This window comes from Ciconia boyciana, chromosome 4 (assembly GCF_034638445.1).
Source record: "Ciconia boyciana chromosome 4, ASM3463844v1, whole genome shotgun sequence".
NCBI classification, from domain to species: Eukaryota; Metazoa; Chordata; class Aves; order Ciconiiformes; family Ciconiidae; genus Ciconia; species Ciconia boyciana.
The window spans coordinates 37,828,669-37,850,461 of NC_132937.1; the positions used below are offsets into that span (position 1 = coordinate 37,828,669).

Sequence of the window (21,793 nt, forward strand, 5' to 3'; positions counted from 1 at the left end):
CTATGGTTTAAAAACCACCTTAGAACAAAAGAAATAAGAAAACCAAAAATATTGGGGTCTTTAAAACATATGTCTGTTTTTCCCTTTCTGCAATGGTCATTTGCAATAAAGACACTGAAACCAGACAAGGGTAGCAAGTCCACTTCTAATTCCCAGATTGTTATGTGTTTGCTTCTTCACTTCCTTTCTTTTTGCCATTTCTTTTTTTTTAATTACCCTTTAGCAGCCACATTTACTGGACCCCTCAAATTCCAAACAAACCACAGCGAAGAGGAGCCCCTGGAAATGGCACCAAGCTTTAGCCTCCGGCACAGAGTTCCCCGATTGCCCCCGCCATACTTCACTGCTCTCCTCACACGGACAATCAAGAATAGGGGGAGGCGGAGCGCGGCAGCTCTTGACTAGTGCAAACCGACAACAGACGAGGAGCAGTGACTCGTGTTCGTGCTTTGATGTTTATGGTTTCGGTCATATGCACAAAGTTTAGACCCATCAAAGGGAGGTTCATAAGCCGAGCTGTCGGACTAACTCAAGTGAAAGGAAGTGTCTGTCTGAACGACTTCAGATCTCCGGAGGGATTCCATGGGACTGCCTCTGCTTTTGTAACTATGAGCACACAGGGCAAAGGATCCTGCGCCCATCTCAACATCCAGAAAAGACAGCTTGCCATTTTGACCCTGGTTGTGCTACGCTCATTGGCAGGTTCCCTTACATTATACGTTCATAGGAAAACAGGTTAATGACACTGAAAAATAAAAACCTTGCATATTATTATACTCAAAGTAGGAGCCTTAATTCTTACACAAGGAATATATTTGTTGTCATTATGAATAAGTTCATACATGTCACATAGCCCTACTTGGGAAAACAGTCTTTTTTTTTTTAAGAATAAGAAGAACAGAAAAACCTGTTTTCTCATGACATGTTCCTAACTTTCAAATGTGATAAAGTCTGTAGATGTTCAGGAGATAGATTATGTATTAAAAAAATTAACTAACTAGATTCATTAAAATTTGCTATGGTGAGAATGTTTTCCCCTTCACATTGTTGCTCAGAACCTATATACTTAGACTGCATATTTTGAAAATACTCTATTTAAGCAATAATTCTGTAGATGAGGTATTTTCCCCATTATATTCCTCTTGTACCTACAATTTTAAGTATCCTAGGTTTTCATGCAGCCACAAAACAAAACCCATGGCTCAGTAACTTAAAAGTGATTGCCTTGCCAGCCCTCTTTCTGCTCAAGACTGAGGTCTCATGTGAAAGGCAGACAGAGGCACTTCTTTACCCTGTCAAAATGAGCCTTAAGTTTTCAAGTAAAACCAAGCAGAAACTGGTACCTCAGCCTTCACCCTAAGTGGGTCATCTTCTCAGGCAACTGTACACTGTGACTTTCAGGGCTCCTGAAGCTGTGCAATATTGCTTCTCCATGACAGAGGCTCATCCCTTTCTTACTGTCTGAAACCCTGCTGTGCCACAGCGCTCAGGCACGCTACTGCAATCATGGGTAAACTGAACAGACACATTAAGCGATCCATTTAGGATACAGTGACAAGCAGGGTAAAATGTACTTAAGAAACCCCACTTCTTTCAAAAAACACGAAAAGCACCAGCTATGGTATCTCACACAAATAAAACAAGATGCATCTTAACGTGTGTGACTGGCACTTTTTAAAGTACCTGTTATCCTAATTTAGACATATTCAGTTGTGCCTCCCCTTATACCACAATCTTTATCAACCAATGGTGTTTTGCTCAAAACATGTTTGAGATAGTACCTATTATCTTTATCTTCATGTTTAATATCAACAGTATGGAACCGAGTTTTCTTCATTTTCACCAGTTTTAGCAAAAAAAAATATACTTAGTCCTGCAAAGCCACAGAGGAGGAACCATACTCTTTGTAATAGTGTGTCAGGCTTTTTTTAATGTTCACATCCCACCACGCAAGCTCTTGAGCTGCACAAATTCTCCTAGCAACACTCTGTTCAGATGTTGACTTAGTCATACTCATCCACCCGCTCATGTGCAGACAGGGAATACCAAAGCATCAGAACTGTGTGCTACGAGATTTTATGAGGTTACTTGTGCTTGTGTGCTTCCAGAACACTGAAACCTCTTCGCAGTAACTTTCATAAGAGAAACAGAGTGGAAGAATTCTTTTTAATATATAATTAATTCATTATATATTTGTTTAATAATAAGGTAGCAATATAGTAGTTGTAATGTTACATGAAAATATGTATGTGAATATTTATCCCTAATTACACACCCAGGGAAACCACATACAGAAACTAAATGAGCTGTGAGGAAATGGATCTAACATGATCTCTCTGCTCAAACACTGAACAATGAGATACTAAATGTACAGTTTCTGAAAACAGAAATTAATACGGAAAGCTACTTGCTTTTAAGCTCTATCGCAGCCCAGAGAGAGATAAAAAACAAAAGGCAAAAAATTTAACTCCCGTCATAGTCTTACCTAAGAATGTGTTTGATATATATTCTGAGACCTGATTGCCTGACCTGCTCATTTCAGATAGGTGGGTTAGCTCCCGGTTGAGCATTCTTTTAAACTGGAAAACAAAACAAAACAAAAAAAAGCATAAAGTTAGCGATCAAGATGTATTTTAGTTAGGATGAGAAAATGCAGTCAATTTATAATTGGGGAAAGGACATGACATTAAGAATATATAGTAAATTAAGATAACTACAAAAGCAAAAATCACATGTAACGTTGCTCTACCCTACTAATTTATTCATGGGTTGGACAACACAATTCTTAACCTCCTAAAATACTCCATAGTGATTCAACTACTAAGGCACAGAATCCTACTAGTAACTGAAAACTATAAGGCATATGTATACACACAAATAATTAATAACTACTGTCTTTTCAATTTTTTGATTTTAATTTGGAGGGAAAATAAAAATGTATTTACATAGGACCTCTTCTCGACTAGGGTTTTTTTTTACATATTTGTAAAGTAATCTATTTGTGCATTTTTTGCAATTCATTTTGTAATATTTCTAGTTTATCTTACCTCTCATCATTAATCTACTCAAATATATTTGACAGCACTGCTCAACACAATCAAAATATCTTACTGATTTCCTACACACCAATACGAATATAGGTAGGTTTTATTGTCTTTGACTTAAAATTATTATACTGGATCAGCTCAATGACTTGACCATTCCACAGTCTCAAGAAATTGTCAGTATCTGTATGAAACATTGGAGCAGAAAATACCCATCTGTGGAAACACCCTCCTTTTCCCTCTAAGTTAGCAATTCACTGTAGGCACTTTATAGGATAGAAGTGGATATTAACATTCCACAAAATGCGTAATTGATTAGGTAGTCATCATTGAGACTTTCGTGATTCCTTCTAGACTCCAGGGTTAAATGATATCTTGTGGCATTGTGTTCGACAGGTTAATTGCGTAATACAGCTCTAGCTATCTTACATGCATTTTAATTGACTGTAGCTTTGCCCTGATATTATCAACACATAGAACTCAGCAATATTTATCAGCAATTCAAACAACTCTTGCCAATGTAAATTGGTATCCATCTGTCACTACTGAATTTTGCCTCCCATTGTGCCATCCTTTAATTTTTTTGTTAGATTTCTCAGTTGTCTTTTCTCTTAACAAAGCCAAATGATTTGTGCCATTTTCAGAATCATCTTTCACCTTGTTCACCCCATGACGACTATTTATTACATCAAGCAATACCTATCCCTAGTATATATCCCTGTAAACATTCTTCTATGTTGAAAACCGGTAATTTATGATTCTATACGAGATAAAGCAGTAGACTAAACATTAACCGCCTCCTTTCCTTCCCACTGGAATCATCAAAGCCCCTTCTTCAAAGAGGCCTTGCATAGTGAAAGGTGTTATTTTCTTCACAATGTCTTTGTAAGTCACCAACTACCATATTGCTCACAGCGTGCCAAACAAAAATTACCTTTAATATAACACTCTAACCATTAGCTACTGAATTTTCCTGCCATCTTGACATGCTATGAGCTCAGGAAGTTCCTGCTACAAAGATTGAATCCTACTTTAGTCATGAGCCAAAGGCTCAGCTTTGATCTCAGATATAGCCATGTCCTAGCAACTGCTCAACACATTTCTGAAAATTAGAACCATACTGCAAATACAGTTACACATACTATGAACTACAGGGCTATACATTCTGCACGAAACCAGTATCAATCTCCATAGTGACGTCTGATGTTCGTCACCAATGTCAAACGTTAAAAAAACAAGTCAAGCTTGCCAAGCAGTAAAGTGACTGGTCCAAAAATCCTAAGACTACTTTTAAAAGCCTTTCTTTAAACTTTTAACACACACTTAAGTCACGCTTGCATGCTTTTTCTTCTGTACCCAGGAAGGTGAGAAACTGAATTATTTAAGGCAAAACCTGAAGATCTCATAGAATGGCTTGTCTCCAGATGGTATCCAGAAACTGCAGCTTTAAATTAAATACTGTGTATAGGAATCTTAATAAAATGTCAGAAGTTGACAAAATCGCATTAACTTCCAGGCCTGTCATCAGTATATCCATTACCACTCCAATTTTCTCTCTTCCTTAATTTAACCCAGCTAGTTCACTGGATCCCAACTAAATAGGTCCCTGACTGTCCGGTTGTTTCCTAGTAAACCCCTTTTAGGTGATGCCCAACTTTGCAATGCTGTTTTTGCTGCAGAGCAACACTACTGGGTCATGTTCTGCACTTTGGAATAAGACCATCTAGCCATTGCTGGTACGTACTCTTCAGGAACCCTCCTTAAAAATTTCCCAGCTTTGAAAAGAGAATGAATTGATGTTTGCTTGCACTATGTTTTTTCTGCAGCTACCTGACTTAACAAATAGCAAGGACTTTTTTTTTTTCCCCCTCCAAATCATAAATTTAATTGCGAGGAGTAGGTAGGGAGAAGGTTTGTTACTGCATACTAGGAATCACCTTGTGGAACTTATGGAGTTTATGTTCTTTAAGAATTTCCAACTAAATATTTATTGTATGGATGTCCACAACAAATGGAAGGTGCATGGCAGTCTTTTCTAATGCTATGTTCCCCACTAGTCTGATGCAAAGCCTTGTCTTCCCACCTCCCATCACCCCGTAAGTCCCCGGAACATGAAAAATGCTCAACCAGCAGCATGAAACCTGCAGAACAGTCTGTGTTGCTGCTGAAGATGGGTGTACAGTAAAACAAGTCCCCCAGCTTCTGCAAGGCCCTTCTGCTAACAGCAAATTCAATGGGAGAAGCCTTTGGCTTTGAAGAACTGTAGCAGCATGATTTCCTCATACTCTTTCACATGTTGCTGACACCACAGCAACAAGACTTTAATTTACATTTATTTTGAAAACCTCTGGACTAAGCAGTTTAGAGAACTGTTTTGATTTTCTAATTATATGACAAAGCCTTACAACCGTCATCCACTTTGAAACAGATGAATTTGAAGACCATATGCAGACAGAAGTTTCCGATACAGAACAATAATGCTCTTTGAGAACATAAAAAAACCCCAAGAGAGATGAACAGCGACTTGAGATGTTCAGACATTTTTGTTGATTATATCCTGTTTCAGTAGATCTGCATGTTACCTGATCCCCTGACGTTTAATAACACATTCTTTGGGGAAAAAAAAATCTTTTTTTCTAAGAAAAAAACCCCAAAACATTCCAAACCCCCTACTTTTTCCTGATTTTAGCTATTTCTTAAATATTTCATGTGGGCCCAAGTGCACCCATACATAGCTGCTGCTTCAAAGAGTGTTAGCTTTCCACATATTTATACATCCCTGCACTACTACTTTATAATGAAAATCTGCTAACTCTCACATGGCTCCCACAAGATCTTATTGCAAATCAGAGAATTTTCTGTTACATCTGTGAGTCAACACTGTTTCAGTCATCCAGCAGGCACCTCTTAAGTGCTTGAAACTTGGCTAGACTGTCCACGGTCTCATCATATGTCCTCTCAGAAATAACATTTAGCACTTTATTCAAAACAAGTCAAACAAAACATGAAACTACCTTGTCACCAATAGTAAATGTTAAAGATAATATTTTAAATAAGAAATTTAAAAATCTGAATGCCATATACTTTCCTAGTTGAAGAAAATCAATCACAATGCATCAAAACTCTTGTTACTAATAAACATTTACACCATACACTTTAATTATGATATTGTCAGCTCAGCATGGGGAGGAAGCAGAGGTTTTTGGCTGATCTATGCATATATTGTGCTCTTCCTCAGAAAGGAAGATTTTCCCACATTAAGACTAGGCATTGTTAGATTGGAAAAATGACACATATATATCCCTTTGGAACATCAGAGCCCTTGACTATAGTCTAGGGAATTCCCCCTGGAAACGGACAGGCTATAAAATGCCCATTAAGCCAATTACACAGTTCTCCACTGCTGAATACTGATGTCACAGCAATAGAGCAGTAAAGTATTGTCTGAAAAAAATCCTAAAAATATTTCCTTAAACAGAATTTTTTCACTTCATTCGTTTCTATTGATTTTAATGTTTTTATTTTACTCTCAGCATGGGGGGGAAACCCACAACACAAACACAGGCACAATGTTCCAATAACATTAAAAATCTCTCAAAGTGACAAAAGTACATATGCATTTTTACGTCCCTTTAAAAGCTACGAAGTCTGATAGAAGGAGAACTCTAATACATGAGAATAAACATTCATGCGTTGATGAGCCAAGAACAGTTTCCTAAATAGTAGTCACCTCCAAAGAACAGGTTACAAATGAGGGATTGAGCTTGGTAGTTTAAGTCCTTCTTGGCTGAAGCCCAGTGTGTGCATACCTCTGTATATGTATTAGTGTTGTCAACCTAGTATAAATATACATGGGTTTTTTGGGGAAAAAAATAGGATACTCTTCTGATGTCAGCAAAGGTACATAGAAAAATTTAGACAAACTTCTGCAGTAACCATGTTCCCAGATGGCAACCAGAGCACTGATAAAATTTTGGGAAGACTTTGCATCTATACTAGAAAGAAGCTTCAAATTCAACTCCAAAGACATGGAGAAGATCCAACTACAGTCAATTCATGCCATGAAAAAGTTTGGGCTGCATGCTTAATATATTATGGGGTTTATTGATTATGCTTTAGAATGTTTTAAGTTTTTTGTGTAAAGCTCAATAACAAAATAATACCCAACAACAAAAAGCTTAAGTGAATATGCAGCCTGCAGTTAGTTGTGTTGGGAGAGGAAGCACACAGAACCACCCTTGGTGTAGATGCCCTGTCCTGGTAGGGGATCTTCCGCCCAGGCTTTCTGTTCCTGAACAGGTGATCTACTGCATCCCAAGCACTGTAAAGAGGCTACCTCCACTAAAACCTTTGGCACCAGCACAGAAGGTGAAGGTAGGGCTAGAAGGTCCTAGATGAACCTAGGACTAGATGGACCAAAAGGCCCCATCCTGCCTGTCCTTCAGTTTGAGTGTTAATCAAGCTCCAAGCCCAGTGGAGGCTGGAACCAAAATGCTCAAGAGCACCTGGAGCTTTTCACTGCACTGGCTCCCAAACCCACAGGGCAACAGATCCCAGTTTCAACCTTTCTGGCTGCCTCTTTTCTAGATAAAATTTCTAAAAGCTTATCTGAATAGAATACATCCATGGAACATGCATTCAATACCTGGAACATTGAACTTACATTACTATATTTTGTTTCTGAAATATCTATCAATATTACTTTAAAAAGACATTTGTAACTCAAGAATAAACTGTATTATTTTACTGGATTTGAAAAGTCTTGTATTCTACAAAAACAAGGAACTTAAAATAGGCCAGCCTTACAAATTAACGTAAGGCTTCTGTTTATATTGCTTATCAGTGCAAAACTATCTTTGATTTTAGCAGCATTCTTAATACATAAACAGCATTCTTAATAACTAGAGATTTGGGTTGGAAGCGCATATGTTTAATTAATATCAAGGTCATGGACTGTTTTTTATACGTAAGCTATAGTGAGGTGTATATCTCTAAGCCTGGCATTGTTATAGTGGTGCTCATTGTTTCAAGGAAGAGATACCCAATGAAAGGCAAGGGTACATACTCCACATGACAACCATTCTCCAAAATATAATTAACAGAAAATAATAAAGTACAGCCTGAAGCATACAGAAATTACAGGAATATATGTATAAGGGATGTAAACATATATAATGATCTCTGATACTAACATGTTTCATTCTTTCTTAGAATTTCATTAATACCCTAAATCATTCTATTTTGAATGTCATAAAAAGCAGATCTTCTTTGCCTCTCTTCACATTTTTCCTATAACGTGTATACTGTGAAGTCAAAAAGCACTGTTCTAAAATGGTGTTCAAGTACTATTTAGCTTCCTAACTAAAATAATTGTCTATAGACAGGATAGGACACTGTCTATACAGAGGACTTTTTTCTCCACATGTAATCAATTACAGCTATCATGCTCTCTGCTGAACTTCAATTAGCAAAAAACCTATCAATTTTAAAGGCTAATCAGTAAGAGTGAAAAAATTTGAAGACTGGTGATTGAATTTTTCTAATGTAGCAAGTAGGACCATGACAGCAGCTGCTTGGAAATGCACGAAATAATTCCCAGTAAATTCCAATAAATACCTCACTTCTAGCTGAATGGAAAGTAATTTCATCTTAATTTTTGATAAACGAGAAAGGAATCCACCTAGCTAGCATAATGGATCAGTCATTCTTCACAGATGACTGATCAAAATCCTTGAGAATATACTGTAACGATTCTGCATTAGCAGAGAATGGTCACAATGACCTAATCGGACACAATGACCTAATGAGGGTTTTACATTTCTATTAAAAAAAAAAAAATCTATGATAAAAGTACGTATTAATACAAGCAACCATAAGAGAGTCAGTCATGTGTGAATATAATGCTTGTATTATTTTTAGTCATTTAATTCAACACTTGAATTATTTAGTTCAGGAGAAATCAGAATTTTCTTTCAAACAGGACAATTTGGAACAGTTATTGTACTTCAAGCACAGGATGATGCTTCTCCTCCCTTTTTTACACACTTGATAACCATTATAAAGGCAACATCATTTTTTTAAACACAAACACATAAGTAGGGCTAAAACAAAGCCCAAACATGGTTTTGTATTAAGTGAATTTCAGTTCTGTATGTTGACAGGCATATTGATTTCATTCCTTGGTGAAAAACTTTTCACATAAAGGAGATAAAAGCTTATTTAGTTCCATTTTCTGGCAGTATTGCAGTTTCAAGCTAGTTCAAAGCTGCTCTACATAACAATGTAGATCAATACTAGAAGATGACAATTTCCAGTGTTTTAATCAATAAGCTGTCACACACACACACACTCACACACACACAGAGGCCACCAAAAAATGCTGCTGGAACATACTGTTGATAATTTCACATTTCTTAGCTATTAAAACCAGTATGAGTCATGCATTCACCCATTATCCTCAGCCTCTTTACTCATGCTCTCTCCTATTGTATGGTATCTCAGTTTTGAGGGTTTGGGTTTTTAAAAAATATTTTAATGTCTAGAAATACAGTTTTGTAGCAATCTTTTTTTAAAAGAACACAAAACTCTTCTATATTTCTTTGGCTTTAGACTTGGTCTGATTATCCACTGAAACAACATTATTTTAAAAGTCCCAGCACAGTTTCTAAGAAAGACTGTATACTGTGCAGTTCATTCTCATTGCTGAACAAAGGCTTGCTTTTCTGATTTTTCACTTTATATTCATATTACTTATATTACCCACAAATAATCCTGCTATCCAGTGATCACGCAATCATGCACCACAAATCAAGGTTCTTAAAAGGTAAAACAAAATCCTACCTTTATGTAGCCCCAAGAAACTGAGAGTAAATAGTTTGCCTCAGGCATTTTTGATTTTTTTTTCTATACTACCAATCTAAGCTAATCAGTTCTTTGCTATCTGATACTGCAAAAGACTTCCAAGAAGACAGATTCCTTCTTTTCTCTCCTAATTCTTTTTGCTGATCTTCAGGTTCTCAGCAACTGTGTGCACAGGAGGCATACTGAAATGAAATCCAAGCGCGTGGTCTTCCGATTGTATAAATGCCATTTGGAAAACTCCAAGCATTCAGAGGCAACGTTGAAAAGACGTACTGTACGAGCTGAAGAAGTATCTGAAGAGCTAGGGATATGCATATTTCCTGAACACCAGGACTTAATGAATAATGTATGTCAATATCTCAGCTGCTGGAAAGACTTGCTCTATCAACAGCTACCAAATAAGGACCTGAAGGGGAAGCCACGAACAGTGCCAGTAATCCCTCCCATAGAGCCTAACTAGCAGCCAATAGCACGCCCCTCTAAAAGATATAAATCCGAGGGGCTGGTGACATGATGTACAGTAATTTCCCATTGGCCAGTGCCGGGGATTCTCCTGGGCATGGGGCATTTCTTTTTTTTTACGGCAAATGCCATTTAATAATGGCATCCCCGCCTGCGGCATTCATACGCCATTCAAAAATAATTGGGTTAAGGTCTCCTCATTTCAGCAGCATTTACCAGCTCCCGTCAATGGACGTGCCATCCAAGCAGTGAAAATGAGTATTGTGTATATTCATGTGTATTGCCTAGCGGTTTTAATTCTTCATATGGAAGGGAAGTATATTTTGAGGTTTTTGTAAAGAAAAAACAACAGAAATAGAGCTATCAGGTTTCTTGAGCAGTCTGTGATGTACTGTAACAATGAAAATGTTTTTGGCTTTTATGCCATCTAGATTAAAAACTGATCTCCTTAGACCATTGGGCCAGTCTGCCAGTTTCTACTGCTTTTTTATTTTAAGAGATAAAAGCAGCTATTACAATAAAGCAAGTCATGTCTTACAATTCCCAGTAAACGTTAAGTTTCCATGGAGAAGTCAGAAGTGAGATAATAAGAGTCCTCAAATTCTCATTATTTTTTCAACTTTTGCTCTTTCTGCTTTGGCAGATTAATATAATCAATTACAGCTATACATCATAGGAAAAAAGGGATTAATTGAAAGTGGAGTGTGTCAGTGTGCTGATTCAGAGCATTAAGTAAAATACCCCACCATCTGCCATTCAGAGACCAAAACTTAAAAGGAGGAATGCATTATCTTGCATCAGTCTGTGCAAGGCATATGCACTACTGCGGCAAATTTCTGAGTGTTTGTTGTATCAAAAGAAGGGAGAGTTTCCCAACATGGCAATGGGCAAATGTCTAAGGACAAGCTGAATGAGGTGCAGCGTCCAGCCTAAGCCCACACTGCTGATTCACTGGAAGACGCTGACCGACAACGGTCATAAGGGAGGTTTTGGCTGAAGTGGTTTCTACTTCCCTGGGTGATGCTACACAGCAATGTCAGCAACACTAAGTGCTTGAGAAAAAAATTCAACCTGCAAAAATCAATAGGGCAAAATATGATATTAACAAACTTCCTCCTTACAGGAGAGAAATGTATAGCAATGTGACAACTGGATACAGTCAACTGATCACCCAGCACTTATGTATTTTCATATGGAAAGCATACTGTCTTCCTTAAAATAGGTAATATAAAAACCATGTGAATGAACACATTACTGATGCATTTTCTGTATAATATGCACAGTTATACCTGTCCTGGATCAATACAGGCAGATGACTGTGAAACAATTAAGTTTTCAAAACAGACCTGGGTTATTGGAGACTCAGCAAGACACTAAAATAGCCTAAAAAGTATTTCTGGAAAATATTTCTCCTGATTCTTCCAGCTCAGCTTTGCAATGCTGAACATAAAGCTTGTCTACATCTGTGTTGCATTGTTTTCTGATCACCCGCAAGAGAGCACTACTGCCACCTATCCAGCATCAACACTGAGACTTGAAAATATGCTGCCTCCCTTCAAAAGGCAATTTCAGTCATGACTTAGAAAATGGTAAAATAACAGCCATTATACTTCTGGCTACTTAAGAAGTGAAGCAGGTGGGTATGAAAGTTTGGTTGCAATAAGTAGTATGAACAGACATTGGAAAGCCTAGTTTTTAAATCACTTCTCTTACTTTGTTACTTTAAAGGCTGGTTCCTCCTTAAATCTTATTAACAACTGTCCCCAAACACACAGAACTTGTTTCAGATAAGGAATATTTAAAATGGCTGCTATGTAAATTACACTAGTTGTTTAGCATCTATAAAAAAATCTTCCTTGATTTTTTTTATTCGCCACCAATGTTATGAGACAAAGACACATCTGTAAGAGTTATTGAATTACAGTTTATTGAATTTATTGAAGGAATGCTATTTATAGAGCTATTAGCTAGATAATTTTGAGGTAAAATCATGAAAAAACCATTTTCCTCCAATGTACATATATGTTACAACAATTTATTTTAACTGCATATTACCTGTACTGATAATAGGAAATTACACCTGATATTGACAGATTATTACTAATTTGTATGATTTTTCTGAGACCCACAGCCTCAACCTCATAAAAATACCAATTGCTGTGGTATAATTTACTAGTACAATTTCACTGACTCAAAGCATGCCCTCTGACTTCAGCTACATATAAAAGTATGACCTTAGAAATTTATAGTTGGGAAATTCACACCGGCACTGGTTTACAGTAATCATTTTGGCTGATTTTCATCCTCAATTCCTAGGTTGGAATAACTGAATAATTGGCTTTAGAGGAGGTTATGGTGGATAGATGAGTGCACAGCAAATAGCTGTCACACAAAACTAAATACCTAGAGCAATTCAAGATAAGAAAAACAGAAGTTAGAGATAAGTGGAAGTTCAGCAACATGAAAGGGAAATTCTTGTTTTCATACACACATACATCCATGAAGATAAAACACGGGGGAAGGGAATAATGACATTTTTCTACAATGGTTCCAATCAAGCAAAGAATATGGAAATGAGAAAGGTATAATTTGAAATGACTGTAACTGAGTAATAAAGTAATTCAGAAAAAAGGAAGTTTTTAATGAGCACTGTTGTGTCTTTTGAAAGAATCAAGACAATGACCTTGAAAGGCAGAAAGATGATGAAGTCCCTTAATACCCACAGGAAATATTAGCCATTATTTAATCAACAAGCCTGCACAACTTTCTCCACAGGAGTCATAAAAAGAGGTGGCAGAGATCCCAGGAGCTGTGATGTTCAGCTTTAGTAAATTTTGAAAGACTGCAAAAATGTTAATTTTGTGCCAATTAAAATTTGCAAGCAGGATGGCTGGGTAACTTCAGGCCACTTCAGAAAACATCAGCCCTAGGTAAAACAATGGAAAAGCTGAAATACACATATTCTAGGCATTTGCTTGATAAAGAACTAAGACATAGGAATGTAATTAATGCCAGTCAATATCGGTTTATGTCTTTGAACAAGTAATATTCTTGGATTGTTGTAGGGCATTTGATTTTGTACTGTATAATATTCTGCGACAGCACTCCCAATGGTGAGAGAGGACATATTAAATGGGTTAAGAACCAGATTATTGACCCATTTCTAACAACCATCAACAGGCTGTCTTCATCTAATGGGACAGTTGTAAGTCAGCCTCTGCAAGACCTGAGACTATTTTATGGTGTTCAGCTTCTTCACCGGAATTAAGTCACTACTATAAAAACTTCCACAGTGTTAAAACTGCCAGAGAACAGAAAAGTGGGCAGGGGGGGCCGGATAAACTATGACTACGTGGCAGTCACCACCAGCAGCCTCTCTTGTTTAGCATGTTGACACCATTCATGTAAACTACAGTTCAAGGAATTTAACTGCAAAGATACCCGGCAATAAGGAACACAGTCCATAAGTACAAAATGGTGGACTACACTGAAGAAAGCAGAAACCCTGAGGAGTTTATAAAGTCACAACAGGACATCTCGTAGTGATACTATGACCCCCCAAAATCTGCATCTTCTGTGATGCTAAATAAAAAGAGAGATACTCTGAACACACCGTTCTGGTGACTCCAGTAATGGAATACAGCTCTAGTGTCTCTGTTTTCCTAAATGCTGTCATGTACAGCACGTAGGAAAAAAATTACAAATATTATTCAGGGGATAGAGAAAATGTTTCATAGTAAAAGAAAAAACTCAGGCTGTTTCAACTGAAGAGAATACGGCTACTGTGTAGAACCATGACAAAGAGGAAATACAGTGCACCAGACCTCATTCACTAGCACCAAGGAAGCAACAAGAAGCAATGGAAGGCAGCTGAAATTGTGTAAAACCAACTGAGCTGAAACCAGCTCAAATTACGAACAAGGCACGTGGATTAACAATGAGAATTATTAAATTAGCATACACCAGCTGTGAAGTGCTAGATTATCTGCTGCTTGGTATCTTCACATCAAGAAAAGCAGTGTTTTTGTAAGATATGTTTTAGCCAAATGCAAGTCATATATTAGTTAAGCACAGGTCAGTGCGTTCAGTACTTCTACAGTTATGTGCAAATTAGCCATCTGAGAGACACAGGAGATCCACTAATCCATTTGCCCCCAGGAGCCTATGACAACTCAAACTATCTATTGCAGATGCTCATTCCAGAAATTCTACCTTCTAAATAACTTGTATAAACAGCCTTCGTGATACATCTCCTATGAACATGCTCTGCTTGAAAAGAACTTTAAGAATTTAAAAGCTGTGCACTTGTGATGAAATCAGGATCAGAGTGAGTTACCTCAAATGTTGTTCTTACAATTGAAGCAGTAATATATACCTCTGTGCAAACTTCTGGAGCTCTCAGCACTCATAAATTATTTCTTGGTTCTCTATAAAGCTCTGTACCATTGCCACAGTCAGAAAAAAAATACTATTAACCTAAATTTTATTGTCCTTCAACAAGAATGTGAAGACTTCCATTATTAGGTTGCTCTTTTTTTTAATCATTCCAAGTGCGTGCAAAGGCATGCAGATTTCACCAATACTAGTGAGGTTTTCATCCTTTTAATTATCTGTCATATTGATGATCACAACTTGCCAGAAGGACCTATAGCCTGTAAACCACCGCAGAGCATACAGGCCGTACCTATGGAATACAAGACATCCAAGGAAAGCTCATTTTTCCCAAGACCCAGGATAGGGCTTCTGATACAGAGGCACATTACTGACAAAGACAAAGAAGATAATTCCATCCTCAGCAGCCTGGGAGAAACCTTGATCCTCTGAAGTAAAGTACCTGTATTCCCTTCTGGCTCTTGTTAGTAAGCAAAGATTCCTGAAGGTTCAGTCAACAGGAAGGTAAGATGGCAAAGTTTCAGGCTTGAGGAAAAGGATAGGAAGAAGGCTGAAGGGCCACTTTGTTGATTCAGATGCAGTACTTTTGAACTGTGCCACAGGAGACTCACAGTCTTGGTCTTTCCTTCCACAGGTCACTAACAGGTAATATGGGAGCTCCAGCAGAAATGTCTTTAGCTTTGAGGGCAGGAGAACAGTGCTTTTTAATTCTCAACTGCAACCCCTGGATTGACTATGAAGCTGCACTAGGAACCTCCAAAGAGATGTCTGAGCATTAATCCTGAATACAGGTGTGCTGGATGTAGTGCCTATTGTCTGGTAAGTGGCAAAAGTAGACCAAAGAGGAAGACAGCTAAATGCCATCACAGATCTTAGTTTTCAAGGTCGTATGCGTTACAAACAGGAACGGACAGCCTGAACATATCTCATGAGCCAAATGAGAAGCCTGTCTGAAAATATCAAAAAACATTTTTGGGCTAACCTCCACACACCAGAGAACAGCAATAATCACCCATGTCAAATCCAACTCCTACCGGTCACAAACACAAGACTGTTTTCACAGCATTAGCCAACTCTGTCTGGCATTTATGCTGGCAGGCACCCTAGCAGAAAGCCTCCCCACAAAATGGAAAGTCTGCTCAGTGCTGGGAGACCACAGCAGCAAAGAATGGTTGTTTCATCCAGCAAGCAAGGGCATGTGGATGGACTCAACCGAGCCAAAAAACTAGAACTAGTCTGGAGGAAGAAGCAGGACAGCTAAGGACAAGGAAACTACGCTGCACCAACCAGCCTCACCAAACTTCTCTGGGTTCCACCTAAGACCCCCTGACTGGAAGGAGAGAAAATGTAGAACTTAATTTAAAAAAAGAGGAATTTTACAAATACGAGGAGTTGTTCAGCTGCCACATCGCAAGTGAGCATCAGGGGTGGAGAAAAAGGTGGGTTTTACACTGATATCAAGAAGGGATTAACTCCACTGGTGGCTGAGAACTGATGGCTGCAATTGGAACAAATCCCTAACTCTTCTGAAGGAGTCTCAGCTTTAAGGATCGTAACTATAGCATAATTATGCTGCTTTAAAAAGGCTTTCTTGGCAGTTTCCTGCTTGTCAGAATTACATTCGTTAAACATTATGGAATAGCCTAAGCTATATCATTTTACAGATCTTTTTATTTGGGAATATATAATTCTAATGCATCAAATATGTTATGTTGCTGAACAGACTGTGATGACAACATTCTTCTGAACTATTTTAGGGGAAATAGATAGTAAAACCCAGGAGCCAAGTTGGTTAATAAAGAGTTAGGCTCTTTTATTAATTAAAAAAAAAACAAAACAAAACCAAAACAACTTTCTGGTAAAGCACATAATCCAGTGTTTGTATTTACTGCCCTCTAGCGATAATATAAACATTAGCTATGAATACATAGGAACACATTAAACTTTTTTCAGACCAGAAATCTGACAATGTGATCCACTAATTTTCAACCATACCACAGCAGGGTCTTTACAGGTATTCTCTATAACTGCAGTAGTGTCAATAGACACGCCTGAGCAATTGCACAAGCAACAAAAATTACACCCTATTTCAACCCATGTTTTGGGGACCACTGGCAGTCTTTAAGATGCAATATTCACCTACAGTTTTCTTGCAGGAACTCTTCTACATAATGATAGAGTACAGTATGCATACAATGGTTTCTAAAAAAACCCCCTGCAGTAAATGGAGTTTAATTTCAGCAAATATTTTGCTGTTACAATATCCTGCTATATATTTATTTTCCCCTTAATTCAATGCTGTCAAAATGATGTAAGTTACAAAAAAGCTACTGTTAAAAGCTAGTTTAGATCAGAGAAAAGCGGATCAGGTTGTGATGACAGCTGCAGTTATGACAGCAGATTTGAGGAGGCGGTCGCCCTAGCAGAAAGCAGCGATGAATAGCTCAGGTGTTTATCTCTCTATCGCACTTGGCAAGTGACAGAATCAAAGGCGTAACCACCATCCCGTGGTTTCATCCATGGAATTACTATTGTGAACAGTACCTGACGTGAATAAAAGGCTTTTTAAGCTTTGCCCTAAAAACAATGCTAAAAAATACTTTGATATATACATATAGAGATAAATATATATATTTATCTTACATCATAAAACCACAATATATGTCATGTTTTTATGCATGTGTCAATATGTGTCCACAGCATATTGATACAAACACACAACACGTCTACATCACATCAGGAGAAGCTGTGAAACAACAGACCAGAGTTATTTATACTTCTGGCCTGGAAATGCTCCAAACAAATATCCTGCGTTAAGGCAGTATTTTTTCAAAATCATGCTTAAATTATTGCAATGCTAGTGGAAATACCTATTCCACTGAGTTAATTCATCATATCAGCATATTTCTCAACAGACACCAAACCGTTTTGCTCAAAAGTTTCTCTCTGTATCTATAAAAGATGCTGGCACACAAATCAAACGGGTGCTCAGTTTGCACTGGACAGGAGCTCAGGGAACCTGGAGCAAACTGTAAGATTTCATATTTCGTATGTTTCATATCTACTTGATATGCAAAAATCCATCATATTTATGCAAGCTATTTTAATGGCATGCTTCTCTTGCTATTACTCCTCCAACCAACTTTCCAGGGAACAATCTAAAATGAATCTTTCAAAACAGCTCTGGAAGAAGCCACAAAATACCACCACGAGAGGGCCCTAACCTGGACTCTTTTATAATGATTGGTTCCCTTACAATACCCTGGCAGCGAACTGTTTGCTTTACAATAATTACCGTATTTTATAGAAACTATAATTTGGATGGAGAAGTGGAAAATAAAATAGCAATTATTTAATTATCACTTCACTTCCAGGACTTGCCCCAACACACCTCTTACATGAGCAGCTCAGGCTTTACTGTGACCAAATCTCAGAACCAAATAGTTCTATACTCCACCAGAAGACCCACTCTCTGGCCTTCCAACATCCTTTTAGGAAAAGTCCTCTCTTGGAAGAGCAGAATCAAGACCTGTCACATATGGAAGGGAAAAAACATTTACTCCCCTTCCCTTAACGCTTCTATTATGTAAACTGTATTTATATGGTGACTTGTACAGGACAGTGAGATAGCCGTAACAATTCCCATAATAAGAAAAAAAACACAAGTGGAAAATAAATCAGAGGTGGGACAAAAGAAAAAGATAAGACTTCCTCCTTAAAACTGCATCCATGGATGGCATAGCACCTCATTCTTAGTCATATCTTTTTGTCCATTTTTTCTTAGGAGACTGCTGTTGGGGAGGATCTGCTACTGCCATTTCTGGTCTTTCTCCTCAATTCTTTCCATTACACATATCCATTCCTGTCTTGGGAGCAATGACAACCAAACAGCCAGAGCACTGCTACCACCTTCACTCCTTCCCCTTATCTGCAAACAAAAACACATCCTGCGTCTCCACCTCCTCCAGACAAAGTGCAGTGAGAAAGCCGGGTGGAAGTCTCAGACTCGGATACAGCCGCGCAATTCAGCTTATACCGTATTTTGTGTTTCATTGAGCTGCCAATTATTTGTCATGCTTTGAATCTGGACATTTTCCAAACAACATATTGATACCCACTCCCCGATTCCCAAAGTGCAGCCCCAGCCAAGGATGCTTTGTCAAGGCAACTAATTCATAAAACTGGTAAGTTTTGCTGTAAGTGGAGTCTCAGCACTGCTCCTATGCTCCTCAGCAGTAAGCTCCTATGCTTTATAGACACTTTAACATGCTTTACAAAAAGCAAATGAGAAAATAATCTGACTCAAAAGACCAGTGTGATCTAGTATATGCACCTCCTTTACATGGCTATGCCTACTTCAGTGCAGCTGTGCAGAGACTTTCCGTCCAAAGGCATTTAAGAAAAGAAGAGTAAACATGTCAGAGGTACTCCAAGACATAACACTTCAATAATGCACCTAAAATTATGCAATACCAATGTTGAAGGAATGCTGCTGTTAATAAAAAATATTGTGCCATGGAGACATATGCGCTCCGAGCCCCAGCTAATGCCTGTGCCCTGCGGCATAGGAACTCCTACAACTCATACGTGTTATCCCAGCTACGGCAACTGCAGATGCCTTTTCCACAGCTTATTTGCGTAAGTAAGATTTACAAGCTCCATCAGTGTAACACCTCATAAAGATACTCTTATTATGGGATAAAAACACAGTGAAGTTTAAGCCTTTCCCAAGACAACTTGTGCTAAATCCATAAAGGTATTCACACTAGAGAAATTATAAAGGTGATTTCTTCTAACATCAAAACCCTCCTCTGCAAACAAGTACTTTGTCATTTAAGTATCGTGAAAAGAGAAACAGGATTTTTTTCCTAAAATACATTTTTAGGAAATTCTAACAATTCCCTTCTTAGTGAATGGAAAAGATTTGGCTTTAAAGGTATCTGACAAGGTTTCTTCTCCTTTTCCTAGTTCATATCTAGTTAACATTTGCCTAGTTAACACTGGCAGCCACATCTGACAGACATAATAGGTAAAAAATACAAGTAAAAAATTCCAGCTTGCCATCAGTTACAAGGAGGAATACTGCACTTATTCCTTGATCACCCCACAGATCTCATGCAACTCTCAGGCTGTTACAAACAATTTAAAGAGATCTAGAAACAAAAACTTGTGGAGTTTTCCCCTCCTTTTCTCCTTTATGAGGGTTTTTTCCCTCAACATGAGTGTCAATTTGGGTGAAGAAATAGGTCTGTAATAAAAGGAATATAAAATGCAGAACCATCTGAATAACTTTTATATATATATATATACACACACACGTATATGCACCCCGCAAGTAAATACCTAGCCCATAAATATCTACTGTAGCACAGCCACAAAAGAAGTTTGTACCCACATCATACATTTTTGCAGACAGCTGTGTCTAACAAATGTGTAAAGAGGAGCAATACTTCACTCACAGAGCTGTGATGGCACACTCACCCTAAGACTGATACAGCTACACCAGCAAAAACTGAGCTTTACAGGTATTGCCCATTTCACACAGAAAACTGGCTTGCTATGTAAAGACAAAAAACAGCTTCACTGGTATTGCTAGATTAATCTTACTTCTCCTGCAACGTGACATTCTTATTTTAATGAGGTGTTCCTAGTGTAGACCTGGCCAAGCACATGCTTTAACAGTTCATCAGAAATCTTGTTGAATGGTTGCCATTTCTTACTAAAAGAAATGAGTCTTTTAATCATCTTTTTTAAAGCTACAGTCGTGCTTAACATACATACTGTTCTTATGAAAAAGCAAAAATTAAATGACTTTTTAAAATTCTAATATATATGAAAACCAAATATGAACCAAACTATTTCCTATCCTTCTAAATACTATTGCTCAGTTTACAAAAAAAGACAGAAGGTAAAAGCCATCCTGTGAAAAAAAGCTATGATACTACAGACAAAAGCAGAGAATTGTGCACTCCAAAGTACCTACTAACACTGCAACGAGCTCAGTACAGGTCGGATATAAACACGCCTTAGCAAGTGCCTGTAAATCATCCACAGTAGATACCAGCATTTTGAAAGCAGACTGCAAGTTGTTTCATGCAATTTTGTTGGTTCAGGCTCCAATTCTTACTAAACCGTGGCTGCTGTACTTCTAACTAAAGTGCATGGGATAGTGTCATAATTCTGTCAAGGAAGAAACTCAGCAAGGGTTATTCTCCAACTAATATTCATTCCAATGTGTCCTTCATACCTTTCATTTGATTATTTATTTAGATGCTCTAAACATGCTCTGAATTTATGCAGATTCACAAAAAATGAAGACCTATCCATCCAGAACAGGAGAAACAACCAGCCTCATCCATTACACCCCTGTCTCATGCATACAGGGAAACACACAAAAATGTAATGCTTCTTTTTTTGTCCAAGTGAGTGCTTCACCCAAATGACTCTAGGTCAAATTAAGCAAACAAGCATGAAACCCAAGCGGTTTCCAGTCCCACGGTCAGGTGTACTGTGAGGCTGGGTTTACCAGTACATGAGAGAGACGGAGACAAGATAACAAAACCAGGCCAAAGGCAGCTCTGTAGTTTCCCAAATTGCATGCTTATTATGTGTGTGATTTAAACCCCTCTTTCAAGAAGTCTCAGGATTTGCATGAGGAAGCTTGTGGTATGTTCACGTTTCCTTACTCCACGTCTATTGATACCAGTCATTTGCCTCTCATCCTACAACATAGGATCCGAGTGCCTCTTTGGGCGCTGGCTTCTTGTGTCGTGGTGGCAGGCGTGGCGGGGTGCTGCTGTGTTCGGATGAGGCAGGGCCGTGGCTCCGCTCCCTCCCTGGCGCCTGCTTCGCCAGCCGAGGGTGCCTGCACACCTGCCCCGGGGCTGGCAGGGTCAGGCCAGGCCATGCCGGGGAGGCGTTGGCCGAGTGCTGGTAAGGCGGGTGACACACCCACGCCCGACGGAGAACACTCCTTGCCATCCCACGCCAACACGGACGGGTTCCTTTGGGTTTGGCAACCCTGTCTAACCTTG

At 38.3% G+C, this 21,793-nt stretch overlaps 1 protein-coding gene across 4 annotated transcripts in view; it reads right to left on the reverse strand.

Moving 5' to 3' along the window:
* The window catches only part of PDE4D (phosphodiesterase 4D), a 363,679-nt gene that overhangs the window by 12,885 nt on the left and 329,001 nt on the right, over positions 1–21,793 (reverse strand). For 3 of the 4 annotated variants that reach the window (XM_072859369.1, XM_072859370.1, XM_072859373.1), the window contains one exon: positions 2,486–2,579. In XM_072859369.1, the coding sequence (XP_072715470.1) occupies positions 2,486–2,579 (94 nt within the window). Of the gene's footprint in view, positions 1–2,485; positions 2,580–9,884; positions 10,239–21,793 lie in introns of those variants that run through there. The other variant, XM_072859372.1, reaches the window with a different exon arrangement.